Below are 20,086 nucleotides of genomic sequence, written 5' to 3' on the forward strand. Positions count from 1 at the left end.
AGGAACATTTGAGTTATCTAATTTCAGCCAGGGCAGTGGTCTCTGTATACCTGGGTCAGGGGGAAATTGAACAGGATTCCCATTCTTGATGGATTTTGAACAATCCGTGCTAAAAAGTGTATGCGGGTGTAGTCATTGAGTAAGGAGATGATTGGGTTTGACATTGATGCACCATTCCTCTTTCTCTCTCTCTCTCTCTCCTATTGTGGCTCACAAATGAATAATAACCACTTGGGCAAGGTACTGAAGGGCATCTTGCAATATTGAAGGAATTAGCACCGAAGGAAAGGAGAGTAACCAACAAAAAATAATCTTGAATTTAGATTTTATTCATGGAACGTTGAGGGATTTTCAAGAAATGGAAGCAACAGTACAAACTTTGACACACTGTGCTATAGTGAGTCATTTGTTGACGCACTTTAGCATGCATCTTATTGTATTGCAGTAAATTAGCGGTGTAAAACGGTATTTATGGTTCTGTGGTTATGCAGTTTTTTTTGAGGCGAAGCATTTCCATGTTTTATTCTAGTTGAAAAGATGGTTTTATATTGGCAACAAAACATTTGCTTTACTCTTAATTTGGGTTACTGTTGCTAAGTGGTGTGGTTGTATCATGTGCAAGTATGTGCATAAAATGTTTCCAATTCCTCGTTCCCTGTTTAGAAATAACTTCTTAAACATAAATTAATAAAAACTGCCTTTGATTCTAGGTTAAAACTATTAAAACATTGCCAATAATTTATGGAAGCATAGTTCGTTTTCTTCTTTATGGCGACCATGAAGGTGATGTGTTTTCCACTGGAGGAGAAGTTCAAATAGCTGTGGTGAGTAATGTTAAGACTAAAGCCCTACTGACAAAATTTCAGTTAACCGTATCCACGTATTTTTGTACTTAAACATTTTCATACCTTGTTTTATTCTTTAAAGCGGGGACTTTCAATCTTTTTGCTTCTGAGGCCCCCTCCCATATTATAAAAATTTTGCAGACCCCCGTAACATAAATATTAGTTTATTAATAATTCTTGCATCTTGCGCAAAGAAGAATTTAATAAGACCTAAATTTACATAAGCAAAATACTGCCAATGCTGGAAATCTGAAATACAAACACAAAATGTTGGGACTACTCTGCAGGTCAGACAGCATTTGTGAAGAGAGAAATGATCTGCTGAGTATTTCCAGCATTTGCTGTTTTTATCCTAAATTTACATTATGTGCCCATTTGCTGCTCAAAGTCTGCTCCACCCCATCAACCATTTGCCGAACGGGAAATGAATCAGGAGCAACAAGCGCAGTGCTCACTATAGGCCCGTTTTGTGCACACTTGGTGAGACTAGACTAAAATACCAGGTTCACGTCCTCCATTTCAGAAACAGAACTTGCCTCTTGCTTTGTTACCAAACCCCAACACGGTGGTGAAAGCCGGCGACTTGAATTAACAGCACCAATAATGGCGGAGGTGGATGGCACATGAGAAATGGAAAAATAAACAGGGCTCAGACTGACTTTACCCACCTGACTTCATCGCCATTAATAGTGACAAAGGCAGCCCTTTCCTTCTCCCCAACCCTTTCACAAATAGCTGGTAGTATCTCAAAAGAGCCCAGAATAGTCCTATCCATCAGTCAGAGAAGCACATGGCCATGATTATAGAGCTTTGAGTTTGAGGTGCAAGGAAAATTGTGATGACGCTTTGAGCCATTTTATTTTGTTAACTCAGACTGAAGATATTGAAGGAGTCACACGATCCTGATTATTATGTCCTTGCTGCAGGCCCAGAGTGGAAAGTTTCTCTTATTCCCCCCACCCCCCCCACAAGGCCATGTGGCGTGTGCATCTTCTCCATTTACGGTGCTCTTTTCAAACGTGAGTGGCTTCCAACTGACGGGGCGGCTCTGAACGAGAGGAAAGAAAAGGGTTGAAAGGAAGGCAAGCGTTGCCTCTGCCACGCAACGCCGGGCTAACTTGTGGATTTTCCCATCCCCCAACTCCGGTTTTAATCCCCCGGAAGAGAAGTTATAACTTCCACTATTTTATTTAATAGTTAAAAGCGGTGAGTAGTTTATGAATGTGGGAACGATTGGGGCTGGATCAAAAAAAAACTTACCGAGATAAATACTGCTGGAAAAGTCAGTGACATGCAAAGCGACTTGTCTAGTGTTCAAATTGTTCTAGTATCTAACAGTGAGAACCTGAATTGACTGCGCATGCACAGTCTTTGTATAGCTGAGACTATTCCACTCGTTTATCCCATTAACATAGCAGTTTCCTCTGTATATTGATGGGACAAACCAACTGGTGGATCCCCTGGAATCTTCTTGCGGACACCCAGTTGAGAACCCCTCATTAAAATATTACGGTATAAGGTTATCCCACATTTGCGTGGTAATCAGATTTTTTCCAGGAGTTTTTGAGAAGTCTCCAGTCTCTTCTGCATGTTGTCATCAGTGGCAGAGTCCATGCCAATGCATTCACTATTGTAATATAGTAGCTCTGACACCGTGCCAAAGGACGGTGTCTTTTGTTCCTTTGTTCTTTCTTGCAAACAGGTTTTGTCTTGGCAGTGCAGTTCAGTTTAAAAAAAAAAAAAAAAAAATCTCTCAATTTGTTTAAATACTACAAATTAATACAGAAAATGATGGAAACACTCAATAGGTCAGGCAGCAATTGTTGAGAGAGAAACAGTTAATGTTTTCAGGATGATAAACTTTCATGAGAACTGTTGAAAATTGATTTCTGTCAAGGCCCCTGTCAGACCCATTGATCAAGTCTTCTCAGCAGCAAATTTTCTCATCAGAACTTTGCAGTATTTTGCTTTTACTTTATGCTAAATCAATGTTTTTTAAGTTATTTCCACTATGCTACTTTAGATAATTTGGCAGCCTAAAATTTGTGGAGGTAGTAGCCCTCTAGAATGGGAATGGACCAGCACCACTAGGATCCTATATCTGCCTGGCCCTAAATAGACAGAGCAATTTGAACAACTTTGCAAAGCCCTGTACTTGACAATTTGCTGTTTAAATCACTTGAACACTGGACTCGAGTCTTGACAGTGGTCCCCGTAAAGAAAACAGATTTTCAACAAGGTCCATGCACCTTGGGGCTATGAGGGGTTTTTGCAAGGTCATATGATTTCTGTCCATTTATTGCTGGACCTGCATTCTTTGAGCACAATATCTTGAGAATTCTATATTTTTTAGTGTAATTGACTTATTAGAATGTCTTATCAGTTGTATGTCCCAATAAAGATGTTTTCTCCACTGATCGCATTCCTTCCTTTTACATAACTGAGGCTGTCTTTTGGACGTGAGTATAGGGAGACCCTGGGAATGTCAAGTACACAGAAACGTTTGTAAACCATTGCTGTACGGCGTCTTAGGCGGTCCCTCGTATCGAGGATGACTTGCTTCCACACTAAAAATGGATGAGTTCACAGGTGTTTCAATGAAGGACCTGATATTCCATGTCCCGCACTACATATTGAAAGGTGAAAGATGCCTGTGCATGGATCTTTTGAACATGTGGTGGCTGTTGCACACCAGCCATTGCACGGGCTTGACACAGCTAGGTCTTGTTCCAGTGGCAAGGATTAACCAGGACGGCTGGAGACCAGCTCTGCTGCACGGACCTAGTGCGCACACATATCGCTTATGCTGATAACTGCATCCACTTACCAGGTAGTGAAAGCAAGAACCTGTAAAGGGTGAAAGTTGAACTTTCTTAACCTGGCAAAGTTATTTGAGGAGGAGTCATAATTACAGTCTTGAATTGGTAAAGTGCTGAAAGTCTGTCAGATCCACAAGTTTCCTTTTATCTTGTAACTAAGTTTAGTATTGGATAAATCTATAATGAAACCTGTATAAATGGACACTTGCAAAAACGGACAATGATTGACAGCTCCAAATAACTTGCATTGTAAAAGATACAAGAGGCACTCTGAAACCATGGACACTTGCAAATTCCTTTTATACCTTCAAACATGGGACAAAGCCTGATGTCATGCATTAAAATGTTCAAAGTACGTACTGTATCTGAGTCCGAAGATCATGATGACTGTTACTGGATTCCTTTTTTTCCATGTCAGTATCTGGGGTTTGAATCCCCCCTACAGCCATTGTCCCTGGCAGTATTCAGGGCTCGAATCGCTCCTACAGCCACTGTCCCTGCCAGTATCTGGGGCTTCAGTCCGTCCTGCAACCGCCGACTGCCGGTGTCGGGGTTTGAATCACGCCTACAGTCGTTGTCCCTCCCAGTATCTGGAATTTGAATCTCTCCTGTAGTTGCTGACCCTGCCAATATCAGGGTTTGAATCACTTCTGCAGCCGCTGTAGCTGCGTGTCGCGGGGTTTGAATCACCGCTGCTGACACAATCCCTGCCAATATCAAGGTTTGAATCACCCTTGCAGCCGCTGTCGGTATATACAATTACCATTTCGAAAATAAGAACACGTGCAAAAAAAGAGGACAGCTGATGCCATTCCTTCATTGTCTGTAATTTACTGGTTTCACTGTATTCCAGTCTGCCTATCCTCTCTGAGCAGATGAGAATGCAGGGTTCCTCTGTGGGACTTCACTATTTCATTGGCAGTGTGCAGACCATGGCTATCCCTGCACTAAATCCTGTGGAAGTAGCAATGTGTGGAACAAGCAATTATTAGGTAAAACAACATTTAAAACTGCATGGGATAAAGAAAACCTGAGGTACAGTAATCATACATACATTTTATATGACTGATTCAAAGTTTTTGCCAAAATAAAATGAGTTCTACTGGGCTTGCCACTACAAGATCTAAACACATGGATAATTTTAACCAACCTACCTTGTGGTAAACTGGCTGCCCATTTTACACCTCACCTGATTTTACTCTCCATTGAAGTCAAATCAGGTAGGGTGTTAAACTGGCGGCTGCCCCGCTCCCATCAATTTCCGATAGCCGGGTTTGGTTGAAGTATGCAAAGGAGGTGATAGAAAATAAGTGACTGTAGCATAATATTTTATTCTTTTTTTCCCCCTTCTGCCCCAAAAGGAACCCCAAGCTTTGTATGATGAGGTGAAAACCATTCCAATCTCTAAGCTAGATAGAACTGTAGCTGTTGCAATGATAAAGAAATACATAGAAGATGAAATGGCAAGGTACTATAAATTCACATATTATAAATTCACATTTATCTTTTTATTAAAATTTTGCTTTTACATGTAGAAATATACAGTTGCTGTTTGTTTGAAACAGGCTCCCTGATAAACTAACTGTAACCTGGCCGGAAGGAGATGAACTTATTGCTAATGACACCAGACCAGCAGGAATACCCATAGGTGAGAAGAAAATCTATTCTCTTAACTAATATTTCTTATTTGTTGTCTTCACTCAATGATTTCTCATTAATATTGCCACCTTTGGCCGACAGCACAGATTAATTATGAGGCTTTGTTATTCCACAACTAGGCTGGAAAATATATGCCAAATGCCTCAACCACAGTTTGTGACCAATGCAGGGCTTGAAATTACCTTTTTGTAGCTTTCTATTTTGTAGCAGTTTACTGTAATTGTCTAAAACTATGAAAATAGTGATGGCCAGATGCCATATTGGCTGATTCATTCTTCAGTGTTTGGACAAGTTTGGTCTGGCTATTTACATGTGGCCATATTGATGATAGCAGATCTTCATCACTGCAGAATGGTAGCAGTGTATATTTCTGCATACAAGTCTGATGTCTGCTGTTCAATATCCACACCAGTGGCTCTTAACCAGGTTATCTCGCCAATGATTTTGAAGATTTCTGCATTGAATATGGTTTTAATACTTTAGATAGGTAAACTATGATTTTTTGCCAACTGTAGCTTTGTCTCTGTTGAATAAGAAATTAGATCTCTTGCCCAATTTCAAGATGGAATTCCATTTGAGAGATGATTGAAAAATAAATGTGTAGTTCGAAGACCAAAGTAATAGATTGGAAAAAATGGTAGCTACGCAGGAATGAGGATGGAACTAAAGGAGATAAACTGGAGAAAAATATTGATACGTGAGGTAAAACAATGTGGGCAGTATTTAAAGGAAAGATGGGTATATATTGCATTAAAAATAGAAAACTAGCCAAGAATGAGATGCCATGGATAATAATAGTTGAGAATAAAATTGAATCTAAAGAAAAAGGCATATGCAAAGTGCATAAACATTAAATGGGCGGATAACAATGGGAATGTGAGCAGCTTAAGAAATGTGTAAAAAGACAGTTAGGAAGACGAGTACATATGAAATGAAAATATCATAATGTAAGAAAGTAGAAAAGTATCCTATAGGCACAGGAGTTTATTTTTTTTTAAAAAAGGAGAACTAAGATGGGGATATGCCACTAAGGGATAAACTCTCAGGAAATAAGAGTGCAATGGCAGGGATATTGAATAGATAATTTGTCTGTTTTCACTGAAGAGGCTAACAAAGGAAATGATAACTTGTAATATTCCTCTTGACTCCTATTAAGATAGAAAGAAAGTAGATAACAGAACAAGTAGCCAAACTGCAAGAGGACAAATCCCAGGGTCCAGATGGATTAGACCTGCAGATGCTCAAGGAAGCTAGGAAGGAGATGGCAGAAGAGCTATTATCTGTATATAAAAAGGAATAGTGCAAGAGGAGTGGTGGACAGCAAATGTAATTCCTATCTTCAAAAAGAGGGATAGAGCTAATCCAGGGAACTATCGGTCAGTCGACTTAACGTCAGTGGTAGGAAAGATACTGGAATCTTTGCCAAAAGATGAAATGACCACATTTAGTGTCAGAATATAATTTTTAAAAGTATGGATTTTTATAAGTGTCACGTTTAGCCAACCTTATTGAATTATTTAAACAAGTAAGAGTAGACAAAGGGCAATGCTATGGATGTGGTTAACATGGACTTTCAGAAGGCCTTTAATAACGCGTCACATAAGAAACTAAGGAAAAAGGTCAGGGCATATGGAATTGGGAGGCCAGGTAGCAGAATGGATTGAAAGATTATGACAAAACAGAAAACTGGGTAGGAGTTGAAGGAAGTTTCTCAGATTGACAAAGTAGGAAGTGGTGTCCCGCAGGAATCCATGCTGGGCCACTGTTTACCATATATTGACTCGTGAATTAGAGGTATGGTGTTGAAATTTGAAGATACCAAATTGGGGGTATTACTAATAATGTGAAGATAACACCAAAATACAGGAAGACATAAACAGGCTTGCAGAGTGGGCAGATACATGGCAAATTAAATTCAATATAGTGATGTGTGAGGTGATTCATTTTGGTCAGAGGAAAAAATGGCCATTACTTTTTGAAGGTAAGAAATTAAATGGGGTAGCGGAACAAAGAGAATACAACATTAGGCCGTAATTAGTGGCCCCCACAGCGCATACGAGATGCGCACGCGCCCGAAAGGAGCGCAAGTTCCAGGTTGAGGCATGCACTAAAACCTGGAATTTTCTTGCCAGATCCAACGAATCCTCGGGTAAAGGGCATTTGCGGGCAGAGAGTTGGGCTATTTCCCCAACTTCTGCCCAGTGAATGCCTGTGAAATTTATGCGCCTCGTAAAAGCAAGTGTAAGGCCTGATTTTACTAGCGTAAGATTTTTTTTAAACGGGGGAAAAAATGATCAATAATTTATACATTTAAAAACCTGTGAAATAAGGTAAGTTTATTTTTAAGATATATAAATTTATTTTTCAAAAAAATACATTTTGAATTTTTAAATGTGATTTAAAAAAAAAAAATTATTGGCAGTGTAGATGTATTTTTTGGTTATTTTCATTCATACAGGATGACATACATACAGAATCCCCATAAGCATGAATGGGGATTCCCTTCTGTCATTCGTTGGGCCCAACCACGTGATCCCAGGGGCCCTTGCGAACCGCATGCGCCCCCTGAGGTATTTGGCCTCTTCCCGCGTGTACCCAGAGAGGCCCAGCACCATGAATCTTTACGTCCCAGACTACCAGGTACGTGGGCATTTTATTTGCTGATCTGAGGCATTTCCCCACGGGAAGCCTCCGACTGCAAATTCAAGGCCATTATTGCTAAAAGTAGCAATGCAAGTTGGTATGCCATAAAGAGTGCAAAAAAAGTACTTGGAGTATTGTGTGCTGTTCAATCTTCATACAAGTATTGGCGAACGTACAGAAAAGATTTACAAGGGTGTTATCAGAATTATGAGGATCGAGCCCCAAAAATAAAAGGACTGTGCTAAACCGTGATTTAACATGGGGAAATGGAACTGTAATCTGGTTCTACAAATGGTACCATAATAATCAGTATGTAGAATACAGAAGATACAAATGAAATTAAATGTAATTCTCCATTAAAATGAAGTAGACATTTAGAGCTAGTTGTGTAATAACTATGGAGCAGGTAAATGTTTTGATTTCCTGAAAAAGCAACCAAAAACTGGAGATTACATTTATGCTCTAACTGAATTCGCTGACCTTTTTGTATGGTGATTTTTAAACTTGACCAAAAAGTATTGTTTTTCCTCTATAGTGTCCTGCAGAATTGCAGTTTTGAGTATGATGCTTCACAGCGGTTGATTTTAACAGCTCTCTGCGGTGGAGCTGTGTAAAATTTATTTGTATTTGATTATTTTATTGCGCAACTTCTCAGAGAATCAAGAAATTTATCAAAACACGTAACAACTAGAATGCAGAGTTGGCTTTCATTCGGAAGAAACATTGCAACTGAAAATATATTCACTGTCATTATAAAAAGAAAATGCTGTATATAAAGAGCCTTTCAACTGAGATATTGGTCCTGTTTTCAGGTGCTCTAAGAATAGAAATTCTCAATAACAAAGGTGAAGCTATGCAGAAACTTCCAGGAACAAGTCATGGTGGATCAAAAAAACTATTGGTTGAGCTGAAAGTTATTTGGCACTGTAAGTATACAGAAGGTTACCTATAGCTCCAGTTTATGCAATTTATAAAAGTAATTTTAGAGTATATAATTCTGCAACTATTTAAGCTTGTTCACTGTTTGATGCTATTAATGCTCATAATCATATTTATGTTTAAAAATGCATTACCTTTGTTTTTAGTTTGCAAAAATTTTATTTAAATTACAAAAAAAAGTACATGTGATTCGTGTAGATTTTCCTGCCCACCTCTGCACTGGACAGGAATACATTCAGCAGGAATTTGGGACAGGCTATGATGCATGTCCTTTCATGGGATATCCAGCAAACATTTCTCCAGGAAAATGGAGGAGGAGCCTGGGTACACCCCCTCGCATCAATGGACCTGTGTCTACTGCGGATGAAGGCCCAGCTCTGCCCCCAGAGAAACTTTGGTAATCCAGGCAAATATGTATCTACCCTTTTTTCCTGACGATTGTGCCTGGGGAGATGGATATTCAGACGGGGATAACAAATCAGGAAAATTTGTGCTATTAATATAGTTGTGATTTTGCTTAAGAGATGAGTCAAACTTCTGTATGTTATTTGCGCATAAACATTTATTGCTTCCTCAGGTTCAATTTCTATTTGTGGGAGATGGGTTGCTGTTATCCCACTAGAAAAATACTGAGGAAATATCACTTCAGGATAATTCACACCATTTCACAAATATTGTATATGGCCTGGTACCGAGCCATGCCATTTCTCTGGTTACCTGTTTGTGGGACTTTGATGTGATGCCACAGCGCAGATTACTGTGTTTCTGACAATACAACAATGACTACACTTCAAAAGTACTTCATTGGTTGTAAAGTGCTTTGGGAAGTCCTGAAGTTCTCTCTTTTTTTCCCCCCTCTTTCCCCCCCCCCCCCCCACCCCAATATAATGTCCTATGGTGGACCACCGTTGTCAATTTTCAAATAATAGATTTTTACCTTGCAACAGTAAGAAAAAAATGCTGAAGATTTATGTGCAGAACAAAGAATTGCTAGCTACTGAGTTTACTGTTCTGGGGCTATAGGAAGGGTATCATTAAGCTAGCCAAATTCAAAGTTTAACTCTAAAGGAAGACTGAACTTAGTTGTGCCTGCTGTACTTCGATGTTTGGCAAATATGACATGCTCAAGAGGTTTGGCAAATATGACATGCTCAAGAGATTTGCCACCTCTTCTAGCCCCTTGCAGCATGTGTGTGTCGGCTTCATTTGCATTTAGTTCTTCTACAGGAGGCAGCAGTTTTGTACTTAATGCCTTTCACAGCAGCAGACCTCATTAAACAGGGATAAGATATAACTTCATGACTTAATTCTTCATGCTGAGATAGCTTGCCTTTATTTTCTGAAATGGAGCAACATAAAATTGTATCTTATAAGAACATAAGAACATAAGAATTAGGAACAGGAGTAGGCCATCTAGCCCCTCGAGCCTGCTCCGCCATTCAATAAGATCATGGCTGATCTGGTCGTGGACTCAGCTCCACTTACCCGCCCTCTCCCTGTAACCCTTAATTCCCTTATTGGTTAAAAATCTATCTATCTTTGACTTGAAAACATTCAATGAGCTAGCCTCAACTGCTTTTTTGGGCAGAGAATTCCACAGATTCACAACCCTCTGGGAGAAGAAATTCTTTCTCAATTCGGTTTTAAATTGGCTCCTCCGTATTTTGAGGCTGTGCCCCCTAGTTCTAGTCTCCCCTACGTGGAAACAACCTCTCTGCCTCTATCTTGTCTATCCCTTTCATGATTTTAAATGTTTCTATAAGATCACTCCTCATCCTTCTGAACTCCAACGAGTAAAGACCCAGTCTACTCAATCTATCATCAAGTTAACCCCCTCATTTCTGGAATCAGCCTAGTGAATCGTCTCTACCCCTTCCAAAGCTAGTATATCCTTCCTTAAGTAAGGTGACCAAAACTGCACGCAGTACTCCAGGTGCCAATACCTTATACAGTTGCAGCAAGACCTCCCTGCTTTTGTACTCCATCATCCCTCTCGCAATGAAGGCCAACATTCCATTCGCCTTCCTGATTACCTGCTGCAGCTGCAAACTAACCTTTTGGGATGCACAAGGACCCCCAGGTCCCTCTGCACCACAGCATGTTGTAATTTCTCCCCATTCAAATAATATTCCCCTTTACTGTTTTTTTTCCCAAGGTGGATGACCTCACACTTTCCGACATTGTATTCCATCTGCCAAACCTTAGCCCATTCGCTTAACCTATCCAAATCTCCTTGCAGCCTCTGAGTCCTCTACACAACCTGCTTTCCCACTAATCTTAGTGTCATCTGCAAATTTTGTTGCACTACACTCTGTCCCCTCTTCTAGGTCATCTATGTATATTGTAAATAGTTGTGGTCCCAGCACCGATCCCTGTGGCACACCACTAACCACCGATTTCCAACCCGAAAAGGACCCATTTATCCCGACTCTCTGCTTTCTGTTTGCCAGCCAATTCTCTATCCATGCTAATACATTTCCTCTGACTCCGCGTACCTTTATCTTCTGCAGTAACCTTTTGTGTGGCACCTTATCGAATGCCTTTTGGAAATCTAAATACAACACATCCATCGGTACACCTCTATCCACCATGCTCGTTATATCCTCAAAGAATTCCAGTAAGTTAGTTAAACATGATTTCCCTTTCATGAATCCATGCTGCGTCTGCTTGATTGCACTATTCCTATCTAGATGTCCCGCTATTTCTTCCTTAATAGTTTCAAGCATTTTCCCCACTACAGATGTTAAACTAACCGGCCTATAGTTACCTGCCTTTTGCCTGCCCCCTTTTTTAAACAGAGGCGTTACATTAGCTGCTTTCCAATCCGCTGATACCTCCCCAGAGTCCAGAGAATTTTGCTAGATTATAATGAATGCATCTGCTATAACTTCCGCCATCTCTTTTAATACTCTGGGATGCATTTCATCAGGACCAGGGGACTTGTCTACCTTCAGTCCCATTAGCCTGTCCAGCACTACCTCCCTAGTGATAGTGATTGTCTCAAGGTCCTCCCTTCCCACATTCCTGTGGCTTGCAAATTTTGGCATGGTTTTTGTGTCTTCCACTGTGAAGACGGAAGCAAAATAATTGTTTAAGGTCTCAGCCATTTCCACATTTCCCATTATTAAATCCCCCTTTTCATCTTCTAAGGGACCAACATTTTCTTTAGTCACTCTCTTCCGTTTTATATATCTGTAAAAGCTTTTACTATCTGTTTTTATGTTTTGCGCAAGTTTACTTTCATAATCTATCTTTCCTTTCTTTATTGCTTTCTTAGTCATTCTTTGCTGTTGCTTAAAATTTTCCCAATCTTCGAGTTTCCCACTAACCTTGGCCACCTTATACGCATTGGTCTTTGATTTGATACTTTCCTTTATTTCCTTGGTTATCCACGGCTGGTTATCCCTTCTCTTGCCGCCCTTTTTCACTGGAATATATTTTTGTTGCGCACTATGAAAGAGCTCCTTAAAAGTCCTCCACTGTTCCTCAATTGTGGCACCATTTAGTCCTTGTTTCCAGTCAACTTTAGCCAACTCTGCCCTCATCCCACTGTAGTCCCCTTTGTTTAAGCATAGTACGCTCGTTTCTGACACAACTTCCTCATCCTCAATCTGGATTACAAATTCAACCATATTGTGATCACTCATTCTGAGAGGATCTTTTACTAGGAGATCGTTTATTCTTCCTATCTCATTACACTGGACAGATCTAAGATGGCTTGCTCCCTTGTAGGTTCTGTTACATACTGTTCTAAGAAATAATCCCGTATGCATTCTATGAATTCCTCCTCCAGGCTACCCGTGTGGTTTGATTTGACCAATCGATATGTTGGTTAAAATCCCCCATGACTACTGCCGTTCCTTTTTCACATGCCTCCATTATTCCCTTGATTATTGCCTGCCCCACCGTGAAGTTATTATTTGGGGGCCTATAAACTACGCCCACCAGTGACTTTTTCCCCTTACTATCTCTAATCTCCACCCACAATGATTCAATATTTTGTTCATTGGAGCCAATATCATCCCTCACAACTGCCCTGATATCATCTTTTATTAACAGAGCTACCCCACCTCCTTTCCCTTCTTGCCTATCTTTCTGAATCGTCAGATACCCCTGTATGTTTAATTCCCAGTCTTGGCCACCTTGCAACCATGTTTCTGTAATGGCCACCAAATCATACCCATTTGTAATGATTTGTGCTGTCAACTCATTTACTTTATTTCGAATGCTGCATGCATTTAGGTAGAGTGTTTTCATCCTAGTTTTTAAACCATGATTTTTAGTTTTGACCCCTCCTGCAGCCCTTTTATATTCAGTGGCCCTTTTTGTTTCTTGCCTTTGGTTTCTCTGCCCTCCACTTTTACTCATCTCTTTTCTGTCTTTTGTTTTTGTCTCCTTTTTGTTTCCCTCTGTCTCTCTGTATTGGTTCCCATCCCCCTGCCATATTAGTTTAACTCCTCCCCAACAGCACTAGCAAACACTCCCCCTAGGACATTGGTTCCGGTCCTGCCCAAGTGCAGACCATCCAGTTTGTACTGGTCCCACCTCCCCCAGAACCTGTTCCAATGCCCCACGAATTTTGAATCCCTCCCTGCTGCACCACTGCTCAAGCCACGTATTCATCTGTGTTATCCTGTGATTCCTACTCTGACTAGCACGTGGCACTGGTAGCAATCCCGAGATTACTACTTTTGAGGTTCTTCTTTTTAATTTAGCTCCTAGCTCCTTATATTCGTCTTGTAGGACCTCATCCCTTTTTTTACCTATGTCGTTGGTACCAATGTGCACCACGACAACTGGCTGTTCTCCCTTCCTTTTTAGAATATCCTGCGCTCGCTCGGAGACATCCTTGACCCTTGCACCAGGGAGTCAACATACCATCCTGGAGTATCGGTTGCGGCCGCAGAAACACCTATCTATTCCCCTTATAATTGAATCCCCTATCACTATCGCTCTCCCACTCTTTTTCATGCCCTCCTGTACAACAGAGCCAGCCACGGTGCCATGAACTTGGCTGCTGCTGCTCTCCCCTGATGAGTCATCTCCCTCAACAGCACTCAAAGCAGTGTATCTGTTTTGCAGGGGGATGACCAGATGGGACCCTTGCACTACCTTCTTTACTACTCTTCCTGCTGGTCTTCCATTCCCTAGCTGGCTGTGGATCCTTCTCATGCGGTAAGACCAACTCACTACACTTGCCACTTATGTCATTTTCAGCATCGTGGATGTGAATCCACCCTCAGCTCCAATTCCGCAACGCGGTCCGTCAGGAGATGGAGGCGGATACACTTCTCACACACGTAGTCGTCAGGGACACCGGAAGTGTCCCTGAGTTCCCACATGGTACAGGAGGAGCATATCACGTGACCGAGCTCTCCTGCCATGCCTTAACACTTGGATACCCTTAAATTGGTAACAACAATGTTACAGTTTATTTACTGATATAAAAAATAAAAAGAAAGGCTACTCACCAATCACTAGCCAATCACTTCCCCCCTTGGCTGTGACATCACCTTTTGATTCCTTTCTACTACTTTTTTGCCTTCTCTCCCCGCTGTAGCTGCACAAGTACGCCTTTTATAGGCCGCTCTGACACTGCTCCCGCCTCTTGCCAACTGCCGCTGCCTGTGGAACACCCGCTGGGCCTTTTATAGGCCGCTCCGACGCTGCTCCCGCCTCTCACCAACTGCCGCTGCCTGTGGAACACCTGCTGGGCCTTTATAATCTTGTGCTGATTATCCCAAATAAACTTACCAAAATGTTGCTGTAGGAGCTGGGACAGTATCCTTCAACTGCCTGTTAATCCCAATGTTTCGCTGCAGCTTGCTCATAGTCAGGATCATTCATAAAGTCTACGGGAGGAAACTGCATTTGTTCTGAAAACCTCCTGTGTGTTGAAAAGTTGATTCTTCAACTGTCTCATATCAGTTGACCTTTCACGGTACTACACACAGGATCTGATGTCGTGTCTCAGAACCTCCAATTTAATGGCATGACTCTTGAGATAACTGACTTGTGTAGAACAGAAAGCTGTATTTCACTAACTCCTCGCATCCAGTAAAAGCTTCAAGTTGTGACCGCTTATAATAAATTATGATGCTTAGTCTAATGTTGCTAAGACTAGAAGTGTAGTGCATTTTGATGTTGTGTCCTGGCAATCTGTCATTTGCAAATACAACTATACCAAGTGCTCTACTCTAGCTCAGATGTTTGCTGCTATATCAGGCTTACTTGTTTTCGGCAGCAATGCCAGTTAGATTTGTGAAAAACAGCTAGAAAGTTGAGCCTATCATTTGGCTGAAGGCTATTGGCTGGGATTTGATTCCAGCACTGAAAAGTTTGCATCAACACCTGAGTTTGTTCAATGCTAGAATTGTTCTATTATTCCAGCCCTGATTTTAGTATGAAGGATTATGAACTGTATGCTTTTGTGGACTCTTTTGTTTGGCAAGTTGAAAATTGTGTCCATTTTTCACTTAGCCCAGGAAATCTCAATATAGAAATAGTTTCCTTTATTGAAAGAAAAGAATCCCATTATCATTTCTTGTTAATATGGCCTGCCCTGTCGGCTATCTGTGTCAAAAAGAGCTTGGATCTGATGTGATGCCACAGCACCAGGTTTAGGAAAGATTGCATCTGTCTTGCCATTATTTTTCTCTGCTCCCCAAAAGGTGACTCTTGCTGGGGTACAGTTCCTTGGGCCTTGCCTGTCTGTCTGACCAGTCCATTGATATCTTCCTGTAGTCTACCGCTTTCTTCCTCACTATCAACCACACAGCCAATCTTTGTTATAATCTGCAAACTTCTTAATCATGCCCCCTATATTTAAGTCCAAATCACTGATGTATACCATAAAAAGCAAGGGATCTAGTACTGAGCCCTGCAGAACCCCACTAGAAACAGCTTGCCAGTCACAAAAACACCAATTGACCCTTTGCTTCCCGCCACTGAGCCAGTTTTGGATTCAACTTGCCACTTTCCTGTTGATCCCATGGGCTTTTACTTTCCTGACCAGTCTACCATGTGGAACCTTGCTAAAATCCATGTAGACTACATCAAACGCGATATGCTCATCGACCCTCCTTGTTACTCTGCTCATTTTATCAAGTTAGTCAGACACGACCTTTCCTTAACAAATGATGATCATATTGAATGGTGGTGCAGTCTTGAAGGGCCGAATGGCCTACTCCTGCACCTATTTTCTATGTTTAATCTATGTTGGCTATCCTTGAATAATCTCTGCCTTTTTGAATGACAATTTATACTGTCTCTCAAATTTTTTCTAATAATTTGACCACCACCAAGGTTAGGTTGACTGGCTTGTAATTACCCGATCTATCTCTTTTTACACAATAATACAATGTTAGCAGACCTCCGCCACCACACCTGTAGCCAGAGAGGATTAGAAAATGATGATCAGAGCCTCTGCTATTTCCTCCCTTGCTCCTCTTAACAGCCTAGGATACATTTCATCTGGGCCTGGTGAGTTATGCTAAACCCCTTCATGTTTCCTCTCTTACTGTTTATCATCTAATATTTCACACTCCTTCTTTAACTGCAATGTCTGCAACATCCCTCTCTTTTGCAAAGACAAAGGTAAATTATTCATGAAGAACCATACCCAGGTCTTCCGCCTCCACATTTTTCAGATGTCGACATTTAACAATAAGTGGGGTCATAGTAAAATATAATCTTAACTTTCATCACCTGAAGCTATGTTACTGAATTGTGAAATGGTATCGCTAGCATAAGTAATAATGACTTTTTAAACATCCATAAAATAAGTGATATTTTTGTTTTGTATTACAGCTTCTACAGGTGACAAAGAAATAGTTTCGCACATCAGCCAACATGGCGGCAAATGGCCATATTGGTTCAAAAAGATGGGTGAGATTTTTCATAAGAAAATATTCAATGATAAGCCATATGTCACATTTCAGGAATTTTTTATCATTTTTCCACAGAAAGGGAGTGAGTGAAAAAACTTACACAAACAACGTCTTTTTTTTTAAAAAAAAAAAGGCACCTAGACAAAAGGTGGTTAATACGCTAAATGGAAATAGTTTTTCCAGAGACACAACAAGAAGACATTTGTTAGCTTGTCTAGGTAATCACAACAGTGATTATTTGCACTAGTTTTTTTTGAGTGTCCTTCTGCGCCTGTGTGCCCTGGACTCCGTCCCCATCCTCCCGCGCATGCGCAGACTCCTCGAGCCCGACACCAGATGTTGGGCATGTATTTTGAGTTGTGCCATGTGGAGCTGTGCCGTGTGTCTAGCTATGGATTAACTTCAGGACTTTTGTTGAGAATATCGCTGTGATTGTCTACACGACCATTTTTGTGACCACCTGTGGGAAAGAAAACAGCGGAGTTGGGACAGGGTGTGACTGGGGGAAGGGAGAAAGAGAGAGAAGGGGGAGAGAGAGAAGGGAGAAGGGGAGGGGGAGAAGGGGGAGAGAGAGAAGGGAGAAGGGGAGGGGGAGAAGGGGAGAGAGAGAAGGGGGGGAAGGGGAGAGAGAGAAGGGGAGGAAGAGAGAGAGGGAAGGGGAGGAAGAAAGAGAGGGAAGGGGAGGAAGAAAGAGAGGGAAGGGGAGGAAGAAAGAGAGGGAAGGGGAGGAAGAAAGAGAGGGAAGGGGAGGAAGAAAGAGAGGGAAGGGGAGGAAGAAAGAGAGGGAAGGGGGGAAGGGGAGGAAGAAAGAGAGAAGGGGAAAAGGGGAGGAAGAAAGAGAGAAGGGGGAAAGGGGAGGAAGAAAGAGAGAAGGGGGGAAGGGGAGGAAGAAAGAGAGAAGGGGGGAAGGGGAGGAAGAAAGAGAGAAGGGGGGAAGGGAAGAGAGAGAGAGAAGGGGGGGAAGGGAAGAGAGAGAGGGAGGGGGGGAAGGAGAGAGAGAGGGGGGGGGGAAGGGGAGAGAGGGGGAGGGGAAGGGGAGAGAGGGGGGGGGATGGGGAGAGAAGGGGGGAAGGGGGAGAGAAAGAGAGAGAGAGCAGGGGGGAGGAGAGAGAGAGAGAGTGGGGGGGGAGGGGAGGAGAAGAGAGGAGAGAGATAGAGGGGGGGAGGGGAGAGAGGAGAGAGAGAGAGCGCGGGGGTGGAGGAGAGAGAGAGCGCGGGGGGGAGGAGAGCGAGCGCGGGGTGGAGGAGAGAGAAGAGAGGAGTGAGGGGTTGGGGGAAAGGAGTGAGGGGGTGGGGGAAAGGAGTGAGGGGGTGGGGGAAAGGAGTGAGGGAGGCGGGGAGGAGAGAGGGAGGGGGGTGGAAGGAGAGAGGTGGGTAGGGGGGAGAGAAAGAGGGGGGGGGAGAAAGAGAGGAGGAGGACGGGGGGAAGGGGGAGGAGGGAGGAGGGGAGTGGAGATGGTGAGGAGAGAGAGGAAACATAGAAAATAGGTGCAGGAATTGGCCATTCGGCCCTTCGAGCCTGCACCGCCATTCAATATGATCATAGCTGATCATTCCTTCAGTACCCCTTTCCTGCTTTCTCTCCATACCCCTTGATCCCCTTAACCGTAAGGGCCATATCGAACTCCCTCTTGATTATATCCAATGAACTGGCATCAACAACTCTCTGCGGCAGGGAATTTCACAGGTTAATAACTCTGAGTAAAGAAGTTTCTCCTCATCTCAGTCCTAAACGGCCTGCCCTTACCCTAAGACTGTGTCTCCTGGTTCTAGACTTCCCCAACATCGGGAACATTCTTCCTGCATCTAGCCTGTCTAGTCCAGTCAAAATCTTATGTTTCTCTGAGATCCCCTCTCATCCTTCTAAACTCCAGTGAATAAAGGCCCAGTTGATCCAGTCTCTCCTCTTATGACAGCCCAGCCATCCCTGGAATCAGTCTGGTGAACCTTCGCTGCACTCCCTCAATAGCCAGAACGTCCTTCCTCAGATTAGGAGACCAAAACTGAACACAATATTCCAGGTGGGGCCTCACCAAGATCCTGTACAACTGCAGCAAGACTTCCCTGTTCCTATACTCAAATCCCCTTGCTATGAAGGCCAACATACCATTTGCCTTCTTCACTGCCTGAGGCACCTGCATGCCAACTTTCAAAGACTGATGAACCATGACACCCAGGTCTCGCTGCACCTCCCCTTTTCCTAATCTTCCGCCATTCAGATAATATTCTGCCTTTGTGTTTTTGCCCCAAAGTGGATAACCTCACATTTATCCACATTATACTGCGTCTGCCATGTATTTGCGCACTCGCCTAACCTGTCCAAATCACCCTGCAGCCTCTTAGTGTCCTCCTCACAGATCACACCGCCACCAAGTTTAGTGTCATCTGTAAACTTGGAGATATTACACTCAATTCCATCATCTAAATCATTAATATATATTGTAAAGAGCTGGGGTCCCAACACCGAACCCTGCGGCACTCCACTAGTCACTGCCAGCCATTCTGAAAAGGACCCGTTAATCCCGACTCTCTGCTTCCTGTCTGCCAAACCAGTTCTCTATCCACGTCAGTACATTACCCCCAATACCATGTGCTTTGATTTTGCACACCAATCTCTTGTGTGGGACCTTGTCAAAAGCCTTTTGAAAGTCCAAATACACCACATCCACTGGTTCTCTCTTGTCCCCACCCTACTAGTTACATCCTCAAAAAATTCCAGAAGATTTGTCAAGCATGATTTCCCTTTCATAAATCCATGCTGACTTGGACCAATCCAATTACTGCTCTCCAAATGCGCTGCTATTTCATCCTTAATGATCGATTCCAACATTTTCCCCACCACCGATGTCAGGCTAACTGGTCTGTAATTACCCGTTCTCTCCCTCCTTTTTTAAAAAAGTGGTGTTACATTAGCAACCCTCCAGGGGGAGGGAGGAGGGGGGTTGAGGAGAGAGAGAGAGGAGGAGGGGGGTTGAGGAGAGAGAGAGGGGAGGAAAGGAGAGAAGGGGAGCGGGGTGGGGGGGGGGGGAGTGAGGAGAGAGAGGTGGGGGAGGTGAGGAGAGAGAGGTGGGAGGGGGGGTGACGAGAGGGAAGTAGAGAGGTGGGGGACGGTGAGGAGAGAGATGTAGGTGAGGGGGGGGGGGGGGTGAGGAGAGGGGTGGGGGGGTGAGGAGAGAGAGAGAGAGGGGTGGGGGGGGTGAGGAGAGAGAGAGAGAGGGGTGGGGGGGGTGAGGAGAGAGAGAGAGGGGTGGGGGGGGTGAGGAGAGAGAGAGAGGGTGGGGGGGGTGAGGAG

General features: G+C 42.8%; 1 protein-coding gene across 1 annotated transcript in view; it reads left to right on the forward strand.

Moving 5' to 3' along the window:
- Positions 1-20,086, forward strand: part of smchd1 (structural maintenance of chromosomes flexible hinge domain containing 1) — a 302,280-nt gene that overhangs the window by 66,871 nt on the left and 215,323 nt on the right. The window contains exons 14-18 of the mRNA XM_070893027.1: positions 711-824; positions 5,026-5,132; positions 5,230-5,312; positions 8,779-8,892; positions 16,715-16,792. Of these exons, the coding sequence (XP_070749128.1) occupies positions 711-824; positions 5,026-5,132; positions 5,230-5,312; positions 8,779-8,892; positions 16,715-16,792 (496 nt within the window). The remainder of the gene's footprint in view (positions 1-710; positions 825-5,025; positions 5,133-5,229; positions 5,313-8,778; positions 8,893-16,714; positions 16,793-20,086) is intronic.

The sequence above is a fragment of the Pristiophorus japonicus genome, chromosome 1 (genome assembly GCF_044704955.1).
Source record: "Pristiophorus japonicus isolate sPriJap1 chromosome 1, sPriJap1.hap1, whole genome shotgun sequence".
In the NCBI taxonomy this organism is placed as follows: Eukaryota; Metazoa; Chordata; class Chondrichthyes; family Pristiophoridae; genus Pristiophorus; species Pristiophorus japonicus.